The sequence below is a fragment of the Hippichthys cyanospilos genome, chromosome 20, assembly GCF_059441005.1.
Source record: "Hippichthys cyanospilos isolate Australia breed blue-spotted pipefish chromosome 20, RoL_Hcya_1.0, whole genome shotgun sequence".
NCBI classification, from domain to species: domain Eukaryota; kingdom Metazoa; phylum Chordata; class Actinopteri; order Syngnathiformes; family Syngnathidae; genus Hippichthys; species Hippichthys cyanospilos.
This window is the reverse complement of record NC_142388.1, coordinates 2,118,305-2,133,157: the sequence shown is the minus strand read 5'-3', so window position 1 is coordinate 2,133,157 and position 14,853 is coordinate 2,118,305. Positions and strand designations below refer to the sequence as shown.

Here is a 14,853-nt window from a genome sequence, read left to right as displayed (position 1 = left end):
TACGATGAGTGCTTTAGGGGATTGATTGGGGTTTCGGGGGGTGCACTGACCAAGTCCAGGCCTCTCTGGCAGATGAAGACGATGGTGGAGGTATAGTTTTGGGCCGGGTCGGATGCACACCGGGTGGAGCTGGAATAAGTGATGGAGACGTCGCCCATGGGGCTGATCTGAGGGCCGCTCGTTGTCCGCCCGATGTCCTGTCATAGACACAAAAAGAAATGTTAGATTCTGACTTGATGGCTTTAGATTTCAAGGATCCAACTTTAACTAATTCACTACAACTGGCAACTATACGTGTCAGAGGTGCCTATCAGATCAAAAAGTCCAGGAACTCTTTCATTAAGTACCCTTGAAAACTACAGACATAAAAGATCCATTTGAACTCATACACGATCATTGATGGCTATGGACTTCAGGGATCTGAATCTCACCATTAAAGAATTTCTTTGTTTTAAACTCCATTTTTACATTATATGACTTGCATAGATTTGCTAAAATCAGTCATTATTTGAAAAAATTCTCATTTCCCACTTGCAAAAAAAAAAAAAAATTGTGACTCACAATTGGAGGCCCGTTGTCTGGGTCCATACAGACAGAGGCGCCAGGTGGGCAAGTGACCCCAGGAATGGGGTTCAAAGGCTGACAAATGTTGATGTAAAAGTCCGGAGAGTGATCATTTTCATCCACCGCGTCATCTGAAGACCACAAGGACAAACGAGACATCAATGTGGACGACGTCAGGCTGGTGGACAAGTGCCAGCAAACCTGTGGCAGTGTAGTATGTAGCGATGTGGATCAGGGGCGCCAAGTCAATAGTGGTGGAGCCGTTCTGCACGGAACATTTGATCTGGGAGGAAGATAGTTGAAACAGTGATAATATGTGCTGTAGAAAACTTGTAAACACACAGAAACATACTCACAGGCTGTTCACAAACTAAGTGAGTGTGAAAGGCAAACAATTGTGTGCAGGTTTCTGCGTTGGAGTCAATGAGGACGGGTTCTGGCGGGGCAGAGCTCATAATGGATGGTCTATGAAATACATGAGGCAGATTTCAATGTGGCACTCCGGTTCTGAGCAGATGTCAATGTTGGGAGCGGCTGTCATACCGGCAGATAAAGTGGATGACAGTGCTGTACTTGAGGGTGGGGTTGGCGGGGCACGGACTTCCTCCTTGATACGTCAGCTCCACCACGTGATCCTTGTACGAGAGCTTCCCACTGGTCTGGCCACCGCTCAGCGCCGTGTTGACATCTTTAATGCACACCGCTGTGGCAGATCGTCACAGTAGTGCATGAATAGCCATTGCAAATATCAATTAAAAATGCACACACATCTCGTACTTCATTACCAGCATTTGGACTGTTTCGCCAAAGTGGCTTAGTGCAAACATAAATAAATATGAGGGAAATAGCACGTGAGGAGAATGAGTACATCTTTAAGGTATATTACATTTCCAACCATTTAACAGACAAATCCATATGAAATGCCTTTTCGTAAGCATGTACACCTCAAACATTAAGTATTGTCAACGTCTCAATGTAAAGATCCTTGGGGTGTTTTGATGAGAGCGTGTAATAGACTTTTTATCAAGGCACATGGGATTTTTTTATTTTGTAGCATACCGGTTCCTGAGCTACAGCCGGCGTTGGCTATGTCTGCGCAAATGTTGAGACGGAATATCCTGCTTTGGGCTTTGTGGTCGTACACCGTGTAACCACCCTCCCGTCTCAGGCTGTTCAGGTCAAACAGATGACCTGCAGGGAGAAGAGTTTTCAAAAAATAAAGAAAGAAGTGCATGTGAGGTATAAATATAAGCTACACAGGTTTACAGTAAAATGACATTTAAAAATTAAACCTGTAGCTGGGTTGGCAACTCTGCAGCCATCGTGCTGGCTGCTGTTCAATGGGCAGGCAGCGGCAGTTAACCACACAAAGGTGTACAAACAGTCCTCAATGGCGGAAATGAGAGTTGGACGAGAGTCCTGAGAAGGGGCAAAAAAAAAAATATATTAAAAACACCAACACTTTAACTCATTCACTCCCAAGGATGTATTTATACGTCTTTACAGAGTCGGACATTCAATCCCAGGGACTTTTTTTTTTTAATACAGTAGGTTGTTTTTTTTAATAATTAGGATAAAGAAGTATAAGATAAAAATCTGGTAAATTTGGTAACTTACAAGTTGGTCTTTGTCACACTTGAAGCGAATGATGGTACTCCTGTTGCGAACTCCATCGGGACAGGCTTGGCCACCGCTGTACTGCAGCTTCAGCACGCTGGCGTCCCACATGAGGCCGCTCGTTACCTGCCCGAGACTGACATATTGGTCTCCGACCTTCATGCAGGATGCGCTGCCAGAGGGACACTTCCACGAACCTGCCATGGAACCACAAAAACATCTTTAATTTGAAAGGTGAAATATAATGTAAACGTGACTTTCATTGTACAGTATTTATAAAAATAGTTGCTTGAAGCGGGTGCATACCTATTAAGTGTGAAACTTAACAACCAAATAAATCAATTTCTGAATATTGTCAGAAACACAATGCTACAGTCAAAATGAGAGGCATACCTCCCTGCGGGACCAGTGACCTGCAGATGTTTATGTAAAATCGCTTGTTGGTGTCCTCCGTTGAAGCGGTCACCTCCCAGTTTTGGGCCTCCATGGCCAGAGGTGAGAGGTCATATGAGTGGCCAGCCCCATCGCTAGGAACACAAACAAAAATAACAACTGGACTTGACCACTGTCGACAACTGGGTAGGAATAGACTTACAACTGGGTAAGGATAGACTTATATTTAGTAAGTTACTGTGGATTTACTTAAATTTCGTAATATGTTGAACTGTCAGAGGAGTATTCATTTAAAGAACCGTGACTTTTACTGTTAAATGCATTACTTGGCAGAATGTTTAAATATTGGAAGGTATGAGGACATTATTCCTTGTATCACTATAGAGCTTACTGGTATGAGCAGCTGGTGGTTTTGACAGGAAGGCATGCCAGTGCAGTGGGCCAGTTGAACAAGTAGGTGCACTCTGGAGTCTCCTTGAGGAACTCTGGTGCCCCCTTAAGGGAAGAAAAACAGAAGTGACGTCAACTGTTGGAACGTTCCAAATTGTCAGTTTACAGTCTGTATGTTGTATTTGTATGCTGACACAGGAGGTTTAACTGTACAAAGAGAACAAGTAGGATAGTTGATATCTAAGCTTGATCCTTACGGGGTGCATGTCAGGGTGACAGGAGAAGTAAATTTCTGTGGATCTCTGGTAGATCTTGTGACAGGTTTCTCCGCCAGTGTAGTTCAAGATCAGATGATCTCCCACATAGCTCAGACGCTGGTTAGCCAATCCTGTATTCACATTCATCAACCACAATTACAGAAAAACATAACTCGCACTGCAAAAATGATTATACTAGAAAGTGGGATGATTTTCCATTTTTGTTGTTGTTTGTCACCTGCTATCCTGTGTTTGCTTCCGTCCGCCTGGCACGAGGAAACGACGTCGCTGCCCGTGTCTTTGTCTGTACAGACGCCCCGCTGGAGCCCGCCACACACTGACAAGTGGTAGATATACTTGTCACTTCTCACGGGGTAATCTTTGTCCTTCAGGGAACTCAGGTTGAACTCAAAGCCACTTCTTGGGTCGCGGACGCGGCATTCGTCACCTATAAGGGCCCACAAACAAGCAGTAACAGTCAACAAGCAATTAAAACCATGAACCTTTTTACTATAGATGACCCGATCACATTTTTTTGCACTTGTGTCCATGTCCTCTGATTTTGAGGATCTGCCAAGTCCTGATTGGATACCTTGGTGTGCACCACCTTTTTCAGGTGGCATAATCTGTATTTAATACACAATCCTTCTCGCCCCGCAAAACGCAAGTCTTTACATTCTGAACGCGGCCAATTTACGATCACATGATCAAGATCGGGACATCTCTACTTTTTACACTGCTACACATCTCTGTGAGATTCAACCTTGGGATTTCCTGATGGGACAAGCCTCGGATGTCCGCCAGATGAATACATACTCGCAACCGTCCTGTCGGTCAAACATGGGGGAACCCTGGAAAAAAAAAAAAAAAAAAACACAGACGATGTCTCGCCCGGCCTTATTATCAACAGCTGAGTAAGATATACTGTACTAACTGGGCTGTCGTCACACAGCAAGATGATGCGCGTGGAGTAGCGAGACACAGCGCCACACTTGTCCCCGTTGTGGTACAAGATGCTGATGGAGCCGTCCTCCGCCACCTGCGGGCTGGCCTGGACCAGACCCAGGCTATAACTGGCACCGTCAATTACGGCACAAGCACCCAAAGGACCAACTGGAGGGACACATAAATGAATTTTGTTGTTATTAGATTTCTAAAGTGCGCTTGACTTTGAGAGGAATTGCTGACTGACCAGGACAGTTCTTGAGAGAGGGGAGGGGTCTACAGACGTTGATGTAAAAGCTGCGTGATTTCACCGCGTCCGTATCTATGGCAACCCAGGGGCTGTCCTCACCGCTTCGGACCAGGTGACTCAGGTCGTACTCGTTCCCGCGGGAATCTGGAGGTCACACAAATTAATGTTAAATTTAAGTACGTGGACAAATCTTATGACACATTCCGTACTGATACCGATGACGCGACAGTCCACTGGCGCGGGGATGCAGGCCAGTGCGGTGGAGAACTCGAAGAAGACATCGTGGACCACGTGGCTGGGCAGGGTGCTCAGGTCCTCGCGCAGCAGCTTGAGGGATCCAGGGTGTGCGGTTGGATCACACACAAAGTTAATGGTGAAGGTGTCTCGCGTAGCTGAAAAGAAAAGGAAAGTCTCAAATGAAATTGACATTTAACACAGGAGTAGGCAGGTAATTTCTCCAAATTAAAAACCTGTAGAATCGTCACGAGGTCCCTTGTATGTCAGTTTTAGGAGGCCATCGGTGGAGTACTGCAGGGTCTTTTCCACCCCGACTGGGCTGACAGGATGCCCGTCTTCCAGCTCACAGCCTGCCATTCCTGCGCCGCATTCCGCCAAGTCTGAGCAAATGTTCACCTACGAGGCGGGATGGAGTGAGAGAAACCGTTAAGAGTCCTTAACTCATTCACTGCCAGCCTAGGTAAATTGGGTTTAGGAAATCTAAAGCTGTAAATGGAAGTGAACGATTACTTTAGGTGCGAATGTATGAAGGGTAATAGATTACCACTTAAGTATATCAAGTAATTAAGACTTTAGTGCTCATCACCCTAAATAAGTAAGTAAAATAAGGCTCATTCATACAGCTTCTGCTTTCTCTGTGCTCTGTATTATTCATGTTCAAAATGACTTCCCTAAAAAGTGTGTCAAAACTAGACTAGACTAGAGGAAAAGACGTCTGTCTCACCAAGAAGTCCTTTCCATTGGCGGTGGTCTTGTATCCAGTCTTGGAGGTGAGTGGCTGTAAGTTGAATTCCAAGCCGGTGTTGGGATCGATCACAGCGCAGCTCTGAGAGGGGAGCGCACTGGTCACTTTACAGGTTCGAAAGATCGCTAAAGTGGCAAAGATTGTTGCAAAACGACTAATGGACTCAAATTACTCGATAAAATCACTTACGTTATTCTTGGTAGTGGTGATGGCACATGCAGCCCTGGTTTCCCATATGAAGTTGGTGGTGCAGTTCTGGTACATGAAGAATCGTGGGCCCATTGACTGTGCAGTAATGAAGACCAAAACATAAATGACATGGTGAATGCTGAAGTACACTCATCCAAAGCGTCTCCACTGACCAGCATTCCTCTGGTGCACACCAGGTGGATTTGGGTGGTGTACGTCAGCTTGAAGCCATCTGACTCGCACGGGTCGCCATCTGTGAACTCCAGCAGCAGCCGATCGCGGCTTTCGATGATGGGGCCACGCTTGGAGACGCCCATGTTACTTACGGACACCACTTCTTGTGGAAAGCCCTGAGGGAGGGTCAAGATCATTGCATTGTGTACATTTTAACACTGTCGTATAGGAATATATGTTAAAGTGAGCAAAGTGGATAGTTTTTTTCAAAACATCAATTATCAGCCCGGTGTCTACTTGTCTTAAGTGTTTCCCCCCAAAAATAACATTGATCCATTTGAAATGCACAAACCTGTGTATTTGTGTACTTCATCTGGCAGACGGACGCGTGGCGGTCGCAGCCCATTACAGCGTTGATGGGTCGACATATGTTGATGTAGTACTTGCGAAGGTTGTTGGTATCAGACAAGTCCATAGCCTGCCAGTTGCTGCCGGATGAGGGGTAAGACAAGCTGCAGAGAGAAAATGTTGGTTTTTTTTAAGAGGGGTGTCTACTACTCGTGGCTTTTCGCTTTTCCCATAAATAGCAGGGGTTAACTGTATTCGAACGAGTTTACCTGGACAGGTCATACTGGTCCAAGGTTTTGGGATCAGTCACCAGACATTCGTGGGGCCTTTCGGGACATGCGTACGAGGTATACCAGTGAAAGTTATATGTGTACTTGTCTTCCACCTGTGCCCATTGAATAGCATTAGAGAAACCGCTCAATAAAACATTTAGGGAAAAAAAAGAATAGCGACAGGGGGTCAACCTGGAATTCTGGTTTTCCAGCGCCAGCTTCAGGGTCACATAAGAAGGAGATGAGGGTGGATCGAAGCGTGTGCTGCTGGTTGTTGTACTGTGAGCCATTGCTGTAGGACAATTGGATCAGGCCATTGTAATAGGAAAGCCGCGAATTTGCCTTTCCTAGACTCCAACTGCTGCAATGACAAAAAGAACACTCATATGAACGACAGGGATAGACATAATATGCGGTATTTTGTATTCTTTATATAGGATCCAAATAACATTGAAAACATGACTGATAACTGAGAGGCAGGTTACCCCGACAGGATAGGGGTACCACAAGGATGCATGTTAGGGCCATTACTGTTTCTGATATATGCATATCAAAAAATAAATTAAAATGGAAATTCAGTGAACATGCATGTTAACGGTGGAGAAATACCTAAGATCTACAAGACTTAAAATATTAATTGATGGTATACTTATTTGATAGGCACATATTAGTTTTGTTTTTAATAAGGTTACAAAATCTCTGGGGATTATTAGTAAAATCAGCACATTCACCTTGTTTTCAAACCCTTTTATAGTCTGGTGTATCCGTATTTCAGTTACTGTATGCTCTTATCTTCATAAAATTATATTGTTGCAAAAGTGATTTATTTGAAATGCAGTGCACCATTTTTTAAATTTAAATATCCTTGGTATTACAGAGGCTATGTTCTGATATATTTTTTGCTCTGGAATGTGTAAATAAACAAACAATAAATTGTTTTCAATAGATGCAAACAAAACCTTTGTCTTACCTTTTTTCTACCTGGCAAGCACCTGCATTTTCAGGACAGTTGGCAGCTGTAACCGGGCCGCACACATTGATGTAGTAGTCGTAATTGTCGTTGGTCAAGTTATAATAGCCGCCGTTGGACTTTGTGAGCGGCGACAAGTCAAAAGAGAACCCTAGCGGAGAAAAAAAAATCCATAGTTGCTTAATTTTCTCTAATTCCAAACAGACTTCGGACCTTGTATGTATTGTATAGGGCGTACCGGCCTGCAGGTCCTCCACCTTGCAGTTGTCCCCTTGGGTCTTGGAGAGGACACACGCGGCAGCAGTGTACCACTCCAGCTCGTACATGCAGCGATCCGAAGAAAAGCTGCGGAGGACGGGGGCGCTTTCCAGATCTCCTGCAGAAGACACAAAATTTGTTTTCATTCATTCCATTATCATTTGCTTTATAGATTATTCAGCATCACATATATTTCTTTTAAAAAGCCGTGTCACATAGTCTTACTTATTTAAGATGATCGAAGCTCATATTAAGCCCACCTGGTTTACATTTAAGTGTCAGGATAGTTTGAATTCTTGTGGTTTTGCTGCAAAAGTCTCCATCAGTGTACACCAGCCTGATGTCGTTTCCCTTTTCAGTCTTCCGGGGAGAAGAGAGGAAGCTGCCCAGGCTGATCTTCTTGTGCTCTTTGTCTTAAACGCAAAATCAGAGTCATAGAAAGTATCGTTTACAATTAGGATCAACAATGTTAAACCCTTAACTTTGAAGATTACTGGTAATTACGGTAATATTTAAAGAAGAGTTAAAAAAATTCACAATCATGGAAAAAGTTGCAATTGATTAGTTAAAACATTTGAATTACTTGACAGCATTAATTTCAATTTAAGGATCATAAAAAAGGTCAATTGATGACTGGACTAACTTTTGGATGTTCTTATGTGTTCAGCCAATTAATTAAAAGTCAGGAATTGACATCGCTCTTCTTACCTTCAGCACAAATTGCAGCACTCTCCGGGCAGCCGGCTGCTCCTTCTGCCTGGACGACTTTGTGGCAAACATTGAGGTAGAAGCGTTTCAAGTCTGATTCAGCGGATTCGGGATCCACCACCTCCCAGTTCCCATTCAACTCTGACCCTGGAACAAAAGACAAAGAAAATCCAAATCGTTGTCGGAAAGCATCTAGATCTGGATTTCACGAAAATGCAATGTAATCGTCCACACTCACCCGGAAAGCGAGTGAGGGGCGAAAGGTCATAATGCTTGCTGCCATCAGTAACCCGGCATAGAAGATCCTCCTTCTCCTTGACGCAAGCGTACGCAGTCTGCCAGTCAAAATAGTATGTGCAGTCTGTCTCACCCACAAACACCGGGGCTCCCACACCACCATTGGCTGAGCAAAAATACCACATGTTAGTAAGGATTAGGCGAACGTGGCATCAGAGGCTATGTTCGTTTTCTCACATGCATTCCTGTTGCACTCAAAGTTGATGATCGTCATCCTCTGGAAGCCAGTGGAGCACTTGGCACCGTCAGGGTAGATAAGAGTCAGATCGCCATCGGAGTACCTGAAAGACATGGCAGGCAGATGTGACCTCATTTGCTGCCAGCCCACTTAAAAATTCATCTTTGACTTCAGTGACTGCCAGTGGAGTACAGTAAAATTGGATGGTTGTCATGTATAATTTTCATTGAGTGAAAAATAACGACAGAAAGCAATATCCATAACTGAATGGTTTAAATGAATGTGAATGAACAAATTTCCGCCAATGCTCCAGCACAAGCATGCCAATATTTGGTGATGATTGCTAAGCAACTTTACAGGACGTAGCCTGGTGCTTTTGGTGCAGAATTACAGTAGGTAGCCACCCTGCCATATGTATTTCCACAAAATGAGTGAGATGAGTAAAATAAAATAACACTAATATATAAATAAAAATAATTTCCAAAACATCCCATATCAACTGAGTTGGTTTAAGTCCAAATGGTTTGAATTGGTTAAGTTCAAATTGGTTAAGTAGTGGAAAAAGAAAATGAAGTGTCCTGAAATTATGTGATAGCTTGGATCAGAAATTTTAAGGAAAATAAAAACAATTTGGTTCACAGTAAAGTGTGTCAAAAAACTGCCTAAACACCAAAAAGCGGCACATTATGACGCATATTATTCAGACGAAAGACAAATTACCGCAGCGTCTGGTTTTGATATCTCCCGGCCACCTTCTTGACATCACCCGACTTCTTCACTTGGCAGGCGGATACAAACTCGCCCAGGCCGCTACATTCATCCGAGGGCACTTTTCCACATACATTTAGGTAATAAATGTAGCTTTCTGTCCCATCGCTATTTGAAGAATGGGCATAGTAGGGATGGTCTGCAGCTAGACACACACACAAAAAATCCCTCATTAATTTTAATGTATTGAAAATGTAGTTTTCAAAACAACAGGCAAATGGACCACTTACAGCTCAATGTGAGTGGCGTCAAGTCGACGGAGATGTCATGCTGCTGGCTTGTGAGTTTACATGTGTCGCTCTCTAAATAATCCCTGTGGCAGGCGTACTCTGTGGCCCATTCCACCTCATAGCGGCAGTTAGCCTCTGCCGTCATCTTGGGAGTGCTGCCCTGTGACCAAAAGCTCATTCAGACTCACAGACGCTCACACTTTGCGCCGGGCATGAACTTGACTGTAAGATACCGAATGTCTGCTTGATGGGCAGATGAAGGTGATGGTGACGGCGGGGGAGTGTCCGTTACAGAAGACCGGAGGAGTGGCATCGGCGCTCATGCTGTACTGCAGCCGCAGTCTGCACAGGCAGGTGAGCAAAAAAGAAAATATGTGATGTGATTGGTTGTGACCCAAGCTTTGAGCACTTGTGATGTCATTTTCGGTCAACAGCAAGTAAAAAAAAAAAAAAAAAAAGTTTTGGAACGTACTAATTGTACATGAAACATAATTTAATTATCACAGTTATAACAAAAACAACCTTCCATAGCTGAAAATTGCTCAATAATTTTAGCTTTTTTTAAACTTATAAATAAATAAATAATACAACATAATCTTGGTGATTTTAGGGGTTGTTGAGGTTACCTGTCATTGGATAGGAGCTCTAAGGGCTTGGTGGGAGCGCCCATATTGTAGGCCACGTTCTTGGTGACCAAGCAGGCAGCAGAACCTTCGGGGCAGAGTGTTTTTGCGCCACCTGGTGGAGCGGAAGATTGTGTAACTTCAGATGATAGCACCTCAAGAGGATTCAGGTGTTTTATGAACAAATGCGAGAAGAAATGCAGAGGAATTATGGAACGTAAGCAACACAAATGTGATGCTATTGTTGTGAACACACTGCGGGCAACTGACTGAGGCTGCGGCAGATGTTGATGTAGAAGTCGACGCTGTCGTCGCCATCGTCTACCAGGTAGCCGTCGCTCACTTTGATCAGCGGGTTGAGGTCGTGCTTCTTACTGTCGGAGTCAAAGGCGAAGCAGGGCACCTGTGTACACACAAAGAAAGCATTGAAGTTGCCAAGGGCAGCCAATCATTCGGGGATCTTTTTCGATATGGAAAATGTGTCTTCGGTCGCACCTCTTTATGAGGTTTGAACTTGTCGCTGCTGCAAGCCACGTAGGTCCTCCACTCAAAGTAATGCATACAGTGAGAAACGGCCACAAACTCCGGAGTACCCTGCAGGCCACAAAAACAACAATTACAGGGGACATACTGCATTGGCCATGTTCCACTGATTTTGCCTCAAGAAATGAACATAGACTAATGTAGACATTTCAAAAAAAAAAAAAAAAAATCGTCACATTGTCCTTACTATCTACAGTATTTTTTTTTCTTCCAAGTCAGCCGCTTCTTGTTAGCGTTTTTATCACATTTGCCAGTCTTGTGCTGTTGATATGCACCGTGACAGAACATCGACTGCAAGCGTGACATTCCATCCTCCATTTTCCCACTAGACCCACAAAAGAAGGTGACGCAGGTTTGTTCGGCAGAAGCACAAAGTAACAGGAAGTGACAGAAAGCGAGACACGCCGCCGAGCCGAAACCACTCACAATAGCAAGCGTGCATGTGTGAAATGTGGCTGCTATTGTTGCATTTGTTTGCTCTCGGTGCAGCCATGTTTGAGAGCAATTTCAGTCACATGGCCTGTCTGCGACTCTGTACCGTGTTTTACTGGCAAAATAAAGTATACAGTATATTTTTAAAGGAACGTTTACATTATAGTGGTCAAATTGTGACAATTAATGTTTTCTTAAGGTAAACAATTCAATTGTTACACGAAAATCAGTTTTACTTATTTCACCATTGTATTGAATTTTTTTGGCCCAATTTTTACAGCTGATGGAAAATAACATTGTCCGATGGAGTGGTTCTCAAATGGGGGTACGCGGAGGCACTTTCGGATGTACTTGATACAAATGTAGTTCCAAAGTTTGACAAATCAGACATCGATAGCTGAGAACTCTACATCCCAATTTGTTTTACGCTGTTTAAGGGGCACTTGTTTGAAAAAAAAAATAAAATTATGGGGTATATTGAAAAAAGGTTGAGAACCCTTGGTCTAATTTAGCTTGTTTTTGATGACTAAAAGTGTTTCCATATGAGAATATATATATTTTAGGCAAAATAAGAAATATTGTCTTTTTGAGACCAAAACTTGCAATAAATGGGAATGTCTTGTCTATTTCTGGCATCACAGGTCATTAAAATTGGACCTGAAGTCTTGGTGACGACACAGTTCTTATCAGTGCTGAACTGGGCCAGGGTCAAGCTTGTCGGATCTCACCATAGTTTTGCCACACTGGAATCCGATAGTGGTCTGGATAAAGTTGTCATTTCCCGCACATTTGACAGTACTGTTGTAATCCAGGACAAATCCAGACAGCCTCCGAAGAGACAGCTCACCTGCATGAAGAAAAAAGACGATATGTCTATAAAAGGCTTTAAAATAAACAAATAAAAAATAAATTGAGGATCATTGTAGTGTTTGTGACTGTGAATGCATGTGGCGTTTAAAAGCAGTGACATTTTAGTTTTTACCATGTAAAACAAATATGACTTTTAAACTTATGACAAAAGTCACAGACGGGGAAAAGGGTTCGTTTGCTTTGAAAAATGGAAACCTCAGCTGAGCCTATGCCCTTTGAGAAAATCATTTATCACAGCTGCCATGTATGACAACGATATAAATAAACAGCAGTGGGAAATGTTGTGCTATGGTAACTTCACTCACAGGACCTCTGGCCAGTAGCTTAATACTTCAGACTTGGCAGCCACCAAAAGATGAGATTCAGCGCCACAAGTGGATTTAATCAAAATGTTAGTGTAATTCCAGTTTATTATTCAGAAAGCAGGCGTCCCAATTGCATTTGCTGTCATTATGACTTAACTTGTGCATCGGTGCAGGTTAAAGAGAATGTTGCATTGTGACTTTTGCAGTCCCGAGCACCGCATCGTTAACCTGAATCAAGCCTTAACCACCCAGTTCAGATCTTTTTTTCTATTATTATTATTATTTCTATTATTATTCATTTTGACTACTGCTCAAAATTGCTTGTTTTTGGATTGTACACTAAAATGGATGATGTAACCATAATGACAGGTCGGACGGCACCACAACAATACATGCCCACAGTGTCTCTTTGTCATCCTGCAGCAGGACTGAAAAGGCTGTAAAATATCTTGTGGTGTGTGCCGGTCATGAGACATGAGGGGGAGTTCATCAGGCCGCTTGCATAAAGCAATCAATCAATCAACACGAAACCCGTAACACCACTCTTGTTTAAGAGCAAATAAAATTGATTGCTGATAAGGGCGTCCTTTCATATACTGTGGATCATTATTTGACATTTATTTTATTCAAATGCGATACATTTGTCATATCTAAGTTCGAGTTTACGTAGCTTAAATATTTGGAATAAAAAGGTAATATCTTCTCATATTTCATGAGGTTAACCATTGTTTTTCATTTGAATATTAAGTTAACTTCTGACTAACTTGAATTTGTCACAGTAGTCTATGAAATCAATAAGTATATAAATCAGTTTTAGGAAAAACACACAAGACTCACCAACAGACTGGGAAACATTGCTGGTCAGGTCACGGGCGCAGACCGCCGTGCCCTCGCCGCACGGGGTGGACGGGGATGAATCACACAGCTTGAGAGTGTAACTTATTTTATTATCTAGGTCGATAGCCTCCCATTTGTAGCTATGGAGAAAAAAAGGAAAACCATATCAACAAGAAGCAGCTCACTTTTGTACGACATGTTTACAAGGATCAAATATGAAACTCTATTTTACAGCATATCACAAAGCCCCTAAACTAAGCCTATTTTGGCAAGAAACATTCTTAAAAAATCTAGGGGTAGGGCTGGGTGATGTGGCCCAAAAAAACATCTCAATTTTCACCAGTTGTTCGGGATGATTATGATTTTAGCAGAATTTTTTTCTAATAAACCAAAATTGCTATTTTTTTTACTGGTCAGACTTAAAAGGATGAAAAAATTGCAAGAAAAATAATGGCGCCAACTGGCAAAAGACAAAGTTATGGTCATTGATGAAAATCCGCGAGGGAGTGAAGCCGCAATAATCGAACCACGACGAAGCGAGGGAACACCGCATATCCAACTGAATCATAACCCCACTGAATAAAATCGAATAGAATTGATCCACTTTTTAATGTACTGCGATGCACACCACTAATTCTTATCATTTGTGGAACTTTCATATGATTTATTTATCCCCAACTGACGCATACCACAGGATTAGCGAAAACTGGAAAAAGTTGTTAAAATTATGTCTTGTTTTTTGCGCAAAACCTTATCGCAATAAGACATTTAACCAAACAACCAGGGCGACAATAAAATGATCTTCACGCATTATTATTCAACTTTACTACGGCTTAAAAGTTAAATATTTGGTATGGAAGAGTCTTGATATTATCGCGTTAGGTGCTACTGTGTCAATATTTACTCACTCTTCGTGTCGGGTGCGTGAATATTGTTGACCGGTTAGCCGCTTAGCTAGCTACTTTAGCTTCACCACGGGAAGCTTCGACGGCCACAAATGTAAGCATGTTAGCGAAATTTGCTTTTTTTAGTTTATTCGGGACACTTTTGATGTGACAAACCGCGGCTCGAACGAGTGGAAATATTAAGTTGACAAGACAGAAAAAAACAATGGCTGACTCATGTTGTCAGACCTTTGAATGTCAAGAGGCGGGAGTGTAATCACGTGGTCCAGTTGCCAATTAAATGTTTAACCATTCCACTTCGTGTATTACTGTTTGATTGCAATAAGTGTTTTTTGTTGTTGGTTTTTTTTTGTTTTTACCTGCAGAGGTCCTGGTACCACAGGCTTGCATCCGCTTTCTTCTCCTCTGCTGCAGCACCAGCAGCCGTCGTCGCCGCTTCAGAAAAGACTAATAAACATCTTACACTGGCCACCAAACAAAGCAGACGCCAGAAAGGCAGACGACGCCGGCCGTGGTTCGGTAAAAACATGCTCGAGCAGGTTGGCTCT

At 42.8% G+C, this 14,853-nt stretch overlaps 1 protein-coding gene across 1 annotated transcript in view; it reads right to left on the bottom strand.

Moving 5' to 3' along the window:
* Positions 1 to 14,853, bottom strand: part of igf2r (insulin-like growth factor 2 receptor) — a 24,487-nt gene extending 9,634 nt beyond the window's left edge. The window contains exons 1-38 of the mRNA XM_088402955.1: positions 14,665 to 14,853; positions 13,401 to 13,540; positions 12,117 to 12,235; positions 10,909 to 11,007; positions 10,684 to 10,816; positions 10,417 to 10,528; positions 10,024 to 10,132; positions 9,791 to 9,950; positions 9,513 to 9,705; positions 8,792 to 8,895; positions 8,556 to 8,720; positions 8,318 to 8,464; positions 7,870 to 8,022; positions 7,590 to 7,727; positions 7,352 to 7,502; positions 6,574 to 6,742; positions 6,379 to 6,494; positions 6,114 to 6,273; positions 5,761 to 5,937; positions 5,588 to 5,683; positions 5,378 to 5,479; positions 4,887 to 5,049; positions 4,632 to 4,808; positions 4,414 to 4,560; positions 4,156 to 4,334; positions 3,985 to 4,072; positions 3,460 to 3,669; positions 3,222 to 3,352; positions 2,966 to 3,069; positions 2,575 to 2,708; positions 2,182 to 2,378; positions 1,857 to 1,983; positions 1,624 to 1,755; positions 1,108 to 1,267; positions 921 to 1,029; positions 766 to 847; positions 562 to 695; positions 51 to 197 (exon numbers count right to left, since the gene is read on the bottom strand). Coding sequence (XP_088259081.1) covers positions 51 to 197; positions 562 to 695; positions 766 to 847; positions 921 to 1,029; positions 1,108 to 1,267; positions 1,624 to 1,755; positions 1,857 to 1,983; positions 2,182 to 2,378; positions 2,575 to 2,708; positions 2,966 to 3,069; positions 3,222 to 3,352; positions 3,460 to 3,669; positions 3,985 to 4,072; positions 4,156 to 4,334; positions 4,414 to 4,560; positions 4,632 to 4,808; positions 4,887 to 5,049; positions 5,378 to 5,479; positions 5,588 to 5,683; positions 5,761 to 5,937; positions 6,114 to 6,273; positions 6,379 to 6,494; positions 6,574 to 6,742; positions 7,352 to 7,502; positions 7,590 to 7,727; positions 7,870 to 8,022; positions 8,318 to 8,464; positions 8,556 to 8,720; positions 8,792 to 8,895; positions 9,513 to 9,705; positions 9,791 to 9,950; positions 10,024 to 10,132; positions 10,417 to 10,528; positions 10,684 to 10,816; positions 10,909 to 11,007; positions 12,117 to 12,235; positions 13,401 to 13,540; positions 14,665 to 14,834 — 5,334 coding nt within the window. The 5' untranslated portion in view covers positions 14,835 to 14,853. The remainder of the gene's footprint in view (positions 1 to 50; positions 198 to 561; positions 696 to 765; positions 848 to 920; positions 1,030 to 1,107; positions 1,268 to 1,623; positions 1,756 to 1,856; positions 1,984 to 2,181; positions 2,379 to 2,574; positions 2,709 to 2,965; positions 3,070 to 3,221; positions 3,353 to 3,459; positions 3,670 to 3,984; positions 4,073 to 4,155; positions 4,335 to 4,413; positions 4,561 to 4,631; positions 4,809 to 4,886; positions 5,050 to 5,377; positions 5,480 to 5,587; positions 5,684 to 5,760; positions 5,938 to 6,113; positions 6,274 to 6,378; positions 6,495 to 6,573; positions 6,743 to 7,351; positions 7,503 to 7,589; positions 7,728 to 7,869; positions 8,023 to 8,317; positions 8,465 to 8,555; positions 8,721 to 8,791; positions 8,896 to 9,512; positions 9,706 to 9,790; positions 9,951 to 10,023; positions 10,133 to 10,416; positions 10,529 to 10,683; positions 10,817 to 10,908; positions 11,008 to 12,116; positions 12,236 to 13,400; positions 13,541 to 14,664) is intronic.